General features: G+C 39.2%; 1 protein-coding gene across 1 annotated transcript; it reads right to left on the bottom strand.

Moving 5' to 3' along the window:
- Positions 1 to 1,534: 1,534 nt before the first annotated feature.
- LOC149263072 (uncharacterized) lies at positions 1,535 to 2,679 on the bottom strand. Its single transcript, XM_089387068.1, has one exon. It carries the CDS (start codon positions 2,620 to 2,622, stop codon positions 1,687 to 1,689), a length of 936 nt encoding a protein of 311 aa, XP_089243194.1. The 5' UTR covers positions 2,623 to 2,679; the 3' UTR covers positions 1,535 to 1,686.
- Positions 2,680 to 8,259: the final 5,580 nt, after the last annotated feature.

The following is an 8,259-nucleotide window of genomic DNA, read 5'->3' as shown; positions in this document are numbered from 1 at the left end:
TGCTTCTGGTATTTTTAATTTGACAGAGTCATCATGTTGATATATGATGTCAACAGAGTCTGATGAGTCTAATCTCAAAGGAGATATAAGAAGAGGTTGAGTAAATGAATCTGGAACCTTGACTTCATGTTTACCGCTCTTGTACTGTTAATATCTTTGATGGTATGTCTCCTTTCTCCGAGAGTTATTTTCCCTATGTTTGAATTGAAAGAGATGATGCATTCTTGAAAATTGCCAAGGATATCCAATCACTCTTACGCAAGCACAATGGTTCACTTTGAAAATGTGACTGCCATCAAAAAGGTGATCTTGGAAATACAGACCGCAGTGTTTTGTAAAATAAGTGCAGAATAAACAATAATCCAAAAATATTACAGCTACAAAGATTTCCAATTCTTCAACTTTATGCATTTTTGCAACAGCTCTACGCTTTCAGCCATGGATGATTTAAAAATAACTCTCGACTATGTGGCGCATGCAATGTAATGGACTGCTGGACCTCAAGGAATTCTCAGTATTATTGGCATGTCCGCCATCAGATAGGGCTTTCATCTGCTGTGAATTACCATCTGTCTCTTATCTGCATGACCACCATTTTCTTTATCTTTATTTTCATCCCACCGGGCTCTCCCATAATATATGCCATACAATATCAACTGGCATGCACCTAGCAGCCTTCCTAGTCCATTGGGCAGCACAAGATTAATATCAAACTGGATGCACCAAATGACAATCAAACCTTTGTTACAGTGAGGCCGCTTCAATAGCCTTTTATCCACATCTGAAGATGAACATTTGTATTACCTCTGCAATCGGACAGAATAGTACAGATACCACAGTTTCCACTCATCCCCAAACTCATTTCACTAATTCCTTTGACAGGGCGGTCATTACTTTCTGTGGGAGTATGTTCATCGCCATGCACAACTCCCATGCCTTTGACAACATTCCTCTGCGCTCAAACTTTGATAGAATTATCATAACTAGCAGAGACCAAAATGTCACGATGAGGGTGCTACTGAATCATCTGGGCATCCTGTGTATGGCTTTGCAGTATTTAAATACACTCGAACTCATTTCCTGGTTGAACATCCAATTCCCTGAAACTAATTGAGGGGCAGAGGATTACAAGGTTCAACACATATAATCGAGGAGGAAGCCTGAAATTATCCTTGCCCACTTTCAAAAGATGCGAAATTATAGGAAGCCTGAAAGTATTCACTCAAAATCGGAAATACAGATTGTCTTCTGGATTTGCAACAAGTCTCATAGCAAACTCCCTTTGGAACCTGATAGCAGCGCATTTAAAATTGGCCTGTATGATAACAATTTAAATGTAAACGAAGAAGATGTTTAATAATGAATATTTGCCACACACGCATCAATATAAGGCGGTTCATGTTTGAGAACATCTCCCTGAATGACCTGTAGCCGAAAAGCATTATTTTATAATCTCCCTTTCCAGTTGTCATGATCTTAGCCTTAATTCCTATTCAGAAACCACCTCACCTCTCTTGCCTTTTTTCCCTGCTCTTCAAAGGGAATGATAATCACCGACTTCTCATACAATTTGCCACTTATCAAAAGCTCTTTTATTCTCAAGACAATAAAGAAAAAGATGCTTCTATAATTAAAGGTAAATCCAAAACCTCTATCCAAAGACTTGTAAGTTTGTAACCTTTGCTTTTACAACTGGTCCTCCAGATTGTTAAGCATGGATGATATATCGTCCACCAATTTATGCACGGTTTCTGCAGAGAAGAGGGGACTGCAGCATACAAAGGAGACTCTCCGGCAGCCATGTCTGAACTCAGGATACAGTGCAAGACAAGGTCCAACTCCATTTATAGAAGAACAGGAAACCCAGTCCCTCAAATTTAGATATGAGGTTGATTCTTTATCTGCAGCATGGCAAGGAATATCACGCCCATTACTTACGAGTGTCGTACACATGGATGCCGAAGGAGTTAAAGCAGGGCGGCCCATGGCCTGAACCATCAACATGTTTAAATCACCCATATCTGTGAAATGCTTCCTGTTCTTCACTGCTTCATTTAGATCGCTGGTGACCCTTTTTGCAAGCTCCAATAAGGGTTCTGTTTCAGTGGCATGGAATATTTTCAAAATTGCTGATTGGTAGAAACCTGAGGTGGAATCTGGTATCACAGGCTCCAACATGGATCCGCAGTTGAGCAGAATAGCTGATGCATAATGCTCTCCTCTGCTTCCTGTGCCTTTGAACTTTGCAACCGCCCTCAATGATGCAGCAATTAGCAACCCATTCAAATCCGATGATTTACTCTCACATACTCGAAGCATTTTGTTTGTAGCAGATTCACCGAAATCGGCGATAATGATACGAGACTTCCTGTCGTCGACCACATTCTCCAATGGAAGAATAGCATGGCGGAAAGCAGACAACCCATATCCCAAAACGTCGAGGCCACGTGCCCAGAATGGTTTACTGGCTTTTCCAGGAGGAATGGCATCTTCCACACATGGAGGAACTTCCTCACCCATCTCCAAACGTTTCTCCAGCTCGACTCTCATCCTTCTGTCAATCAACTCCTGTAGATCTTCTCCATTCTCCTCAGCAATAACAAAGTCCTGTAAATGCTTCATAAACTGAGAAGAAATACCCACTGCAGAAAGATGGTCTGTTGCAGCAGGGTACAGTTTCAGTATGATTAAACTGTCTGTATTGGGAAAACGATACAGACGAGCTTCGATAACTCTGAACGGTTTCTGTTGAGGAAAAGTGGTATTCATCTCGTCTTCTACTATTTGCAGCCATGGCTATTGAGCCCTTCTATCTATGTTTTCCACAGGCTGCAGGGCTTCCTGGTTTATGATTTCAATATCCAGCAATACATTATCATCGATATCAAAGCATAGCTGGCCTTGTTTGTCAACGATTCGAGCTCTGAGAAGTGGTTGGGCAGCTAAAATTAGTGAAAGAGATGCTTGAATGGGCGCAACTCCTATGGATTTGGCCAAGAGAATACCTGTAATGCAGGTGCCTGTCCTGTTTTGTGAAAGAAGTTACAGATTGTGAAAAGACAATCCCAAATATCAAACACTCTATGACTTATAAAATTTAATAGATTCTTTGTCTAGAGGATTCAACACAAAATCTCCTGCAAGTCTCCCACATTAGTATGTACATCTTTCACAATCACCCATGAGCCAGAATTCAGAGATAACTCCCTTAATGTATTTGATGGCAATACTACAATAGCTGCATCATCATAAGGTGTCTCCTTGAACATACTGCCACTGCTCTCATCGACATTCCTGGAGGGAAGTAGAACTCTGTACAATAAGCATGCTAGGATTTGGACCTTCACTGAAAACTCAAACAAATCCCCAGTTTCGTAGCACGCTACGAAACCACTCAAACAGGTAGCGCTGCGAAACTGCTAAAAAGAATTCTGGCGCTGCGAAAATACCCTGACTTTAAGCCAAGCTAAAAAAAAATTTTACTACAGCATTTTCAGTGATAACACCATCAATGTCAATCCATTGGGGTGATGTGTCCCTAGTGGACCCACGTTCCATCTCTCCTGACATGTTATTTGGTCCACCTTTGCACCACCTGTTGCAGGGCCCATGGCTAGGTGACCAAATTTTACTTTTGTTATTCTAACTTTGACCACCACATCTTTCGATCCAGGAATATTTTTTCACACTTCAACTTATCATTAGAAAGGTCTTTCTAAGAGCTATCTAATTGTGCCATTTCCAAGAGCATCCAAGCTAATATGTTGAGGTAAAAAATCCTTCAAATATATATCTCCACCCTTTCGATTTGGCCAAGGCTCCAACTCTAACTGAATAGGAAATGTACCACATCAATGCCAATCACATTATGCACATGCCATCCAAACTCAATTGACATCAATTTTAGCCCCGTTGACATCGATTCCAACACAGTTTATTCCACCTGCCACCTAATAATGCCAACTATCTAACACTCTTCTCCTTTGGCATTGATGGCAACACATTGTTACTCCACATTGATGGTCACTCCTCATGCTACATCTAGCCAACACAATGATTCATTCTTCCTTTGTGGTTGATGCCTTTCTATCAATTGTTGTGATTGAGTTTTCTATCCCCTCCTTAAGTCATCAATAGCTTTCTCTCCCCCTTTGACATCAATGACAAAAGTATACAACCTTCTTTCTCTCCCATTTTCAATTAATGTATGAGGGTTGGGCTATTGGATCTCTCTCTTTTGCTTGTGTCTGAATACTATGATATGACAACACATCTTTATACCAATTCAAGCTCAAATGGTATAGATACTGTTGAAAGTACCAATAGTTAAGGACATATTTAGGCTTAATATTCCATTCTTGTTGCTTGTGTGGTGGTGCTCACTCCTCATGTGCATACTAACCACAAGCTCTTCTCCCCTTGAGATCATTATTCTTTTACTAGGGGCTACTACTTGAATAACACCAATTAGTACCAATAAAATAATACCCACTAGATAGTGCACTAGGCATCCTCCCATGATTACTTCTCAAAAAGATATGTCCATAAAACACAAGGCTACTCCAAAAGAACCAAGACGTACCATTTGACATAGCGATCCCAAATGGAAACCAAGGAACATGTAGAGAAAACTACTTTTTATGAACTCATGACTACTAGGAACAAACAAATATGCTGCTTAATGAAATAAGAGTATTTCACATAAGATTCATAAATTATTCATACTTGAGAAATCAACTCTTCTTAATACCAAAGGATCATGCCTACCATTGCTGATAATGCAACTCTCCTTGAGCCCTTTCTCTCTTATTATTCTTTGATCTCTTTGCATATTCCTTATTTCTTTCACTTGGGAATTGATCTTGTGGACCTTATTTAACTTTAGGCCTCTTCTCACTCCATACTTTTGTTGCATCTCTTATTCTTCTCACAACACAAAATCTTGTTGTGTACTCCCCTTGCAACCATGGTGATTTCTCTTTCATATCTCTTTCAATGTTGATACATTTGAAATAAACTAATTCATTATTTAAATCAATAAGCGGACTCAATCTTACCTCCATCATCCAGATGCACCTTTCTATCTAATATTTCTTGATGCCTGCACCTAACTTCTTTTGGCTTCACCTGAATCCATTCTCTTCTTGCAATGAAGAGAAACTAAGGATCTACTCATGAGAATATTATCCTCATTTTTCCTCCATACCTTCAAAGGCTACAGAGCCTTGACAAAAACATCTCTTTCCATCTTCTTCTTTTTGTTGTCTTTCCTTTTTGTTTGCAAGAGATAGTTAATTGGGTTTCTAATATCTTTGCTTAACTGAGGATTACCCTTAATGCAACCAATATTTACAGAGGGGTCCACCATGGGGGCAAGTGGATCATTCTTATTGTTTCTCTTTCGATTTTTAATAACATAAAAAATATACCCTTTTTAACTTATTTTATTCAATAGCTGAATAGTCGCATTTGCATTCATATTCTGAGGCACATCCCTTGTCTTCTCACATCTGAAGCTTGCTTCCTTGTGCTGAAAATTGCCACAATTGTAGCATTCAACATGGCATAAGAATGGGGCAAGGGGATTTTATTTTTCACAACACTTTCACTATTTCTTCTCTTGTTGTTATCATATCCAATCCTTGGGTAATAATAAAATCTGTTGTTGTTGATACTATACTCCCTCTTAGGCATCTTGTGCATTCTTGGGTTGTTTCTACCCAACACATTTTTTTTTCTTGCATGCCATCCACAATCTATGGCTTTATATAATTGTTGCAAGAAAACAATGACCATAAAAGAGCTTTTGATACCTGAAGATACCTTGTCCTTGAGGGGAAAAGGGCCTTTGTTGGTTATTCATGTGTCTTTGATGGCCATTTGAAATGATACCTTGTGAAACTCTTTGTTGTCACTTCTTCTGCAATTGATTTTCTTGCCTTTGTTGTTTCTTAACATTCTGTTGTTGTTGCTTCTTTTCTCACTGTTGTTGTTGTCCAAAAACTTATTTTCCTTTATTGTTGTTGGAACCTTCAACTTCCTTTGCTTGACTAGATGGCCCTTAAACTTCCTTTTCTTGGCTAGATGGCCCTTCAACTTTTCTTTCTTGGAAATAGATTCCTCATTGAATCCCAAGCCAACTTTGACAAGAGGGGATCTCTACTTGCTACTTTCATCCAGAATATTATAACCCTTTTTAATATTATGATATTAAGAAAGGTTATGATTAGCCTCCTCTAAATCATGTCTCAATGAGACTGTAACACCCTCCTCCCACGTCCACCCAAGTAACCATGCCAACTTGGGTAAAAAAAAGAGATGAGAGGCTACTATGATTAGATTTGACCTCCTAGGTGACCTTAAGGATGTGGAATCGAAGGAACATCACACATAATCATCCAACATCATCCACAAAACCTTCAGGAGACAAGTCAGCCACTCAGATAGCCTGTCCTTGGGTCCTACTACTAATTTAACCAACTTAGGCCAGAGTAGTGCTCCCAAGACACTGCTAATGAAAGTTATAATGCTCCCCAGACATTTCCTAGGTGAATTATAATGCTCCCTAGACACTGCCTAGGAAAGTTAGTCTCTAGGCTAATGCTCTATTTTGCTATCATTCTGGGATTTGAGCCACCTTTTTCGGCCTAAAGCCCGAGAAACTGCCCAAAATGGAATGATCACTTAAAATTGGTAAGAATACAAGGAAACAAGGATGCAAAAGCAATAAGATAAACAAGACCATAACTAGACCCCTACTAGCCATGATAGGCATTTCATCAAACATATCATCAACATGTAACCTATAGGTGTAAACAACATAATTAAGTGTATGGATCTCATACTTATATGAGAATCACCATGAACCATTGTTTCGTCATGTCATTTGATGCCTTATCATTTATTAGATCATAGATTCATTATCCATGCAAATATAAGTAAAAACATGCTGAAATCCATACATAGTTGTTGTCACAAAATATACATATAACCAACATAATAGGAACAAAAATACAATGGACATATCAACCATCAAAATCCATGTATACATCAGTACTTTTACACATGAAAATCATGGGAATGAATTTCTCATTAATGAATACAATGAAGAGACCAGAGATAGGACTACCACGTTCCACCCGACTATAGATTGTTGAGCCAAGTCTTTCTTCAACCAATCACCCCCACGCCATATTCCAAGAATCAATGTGGGATATCATAGAACACATCAATCAAAAAATCATCCAGGGCTTCCAGATTCCATCTGCCTCAACCCATCAAACAATGATTCCACCTCACAATCAGACGTCACAAAACCATCATTAGATCGGTCTCTATCCCAGCCATCTAGGGCTCTAAAGTGTTTGTCCAACCAAGGCTCTAGGACTAGTAACTCAACCCAAAACTTTTACCAGGCTCTAGAGCATTTGTCAAACCAAGGTTCTAGGACTAGTGACTCAACCCACCAAGGGCTCCAGAGCATTTTTCCAACCAAGGCTATGGGACTAGTAACTCAACCCAAGTTGATACAGGGCTCCAACACATTTGTCTAACCAAGTATCTAGGACTTATAATTGAACCCAAGCTAAGGAAACATGAAAATCAACCAAAAACAAAACAATGAAAGTAACCCACAATCACCATGGCTGATTAGGAAATGGAAAAGCTATGAAATCCACTGTTGATCCAGGCAATCCTCTATGCCAATAACAACTCACGACCAAGAATCCACATGCATATGCCATGCATGCAAAAACTAGTGAATAAATCATACATGCAACTCGGTACCTGCAAAACAAATATGATTTTGCTGCTGATCCCGATGCCTTCTTGCTCTTTCCTACTCTTCCTTTACCTTCTTGCATTGGCATAAGAATTGATCCAGATAGGATACAAGCTATCCTACAAATGCCTCACCCAAGGAATGTCAAGGAGCTGCAAGGATTCTTAGGAAAAATCAACTTTTTGAGAAGGTTTATCCCAAATTTAGCAGAGTTAATCAGATTACTAAACAATATGCTAAAGAAAGATTCAAAGGTCAAATGGACTGTTGAAGCAAAACAAGCTTTTGAAAGTATAAAATTGGCCTTGACTCAAACCCCAGTGTTAACTAACCCTCAGTTTGACAGAGACTTCATCATTTTCTCCTTTGCCTCCCAACATACTATTGCTGCTGTTTTATTACAGAAAGATGACCAAGGGAATGAAAAGCCCATTGCTTTTTTCAGCAGAGCTCTTAGAGATGCTCCTCTAAAGTAC

The sequence above is a fragment of the Pinus tabuliformis genome, chromosome 6, assembly GCF_031772625.1.
Source record: "Pinus tabuliformis cultivar Carrire ecotype Pingquan chromosome 6, CPIR1, whole genome shotgun sequence".
In the NCBI taxonomy this organism is placed as follows: domain Eukaryota; kingdom Viridiplantae; phylum Streptophyta; class Pinopsida; order Pinales; family Pinaceae; genus Pinus; species Pinus tabuliformis.
The sequence above is the reverse complement of the archived record's forward strand: the minus strand, read 5'-3'. Positions and strand labels throughout refer to the sequence as shown.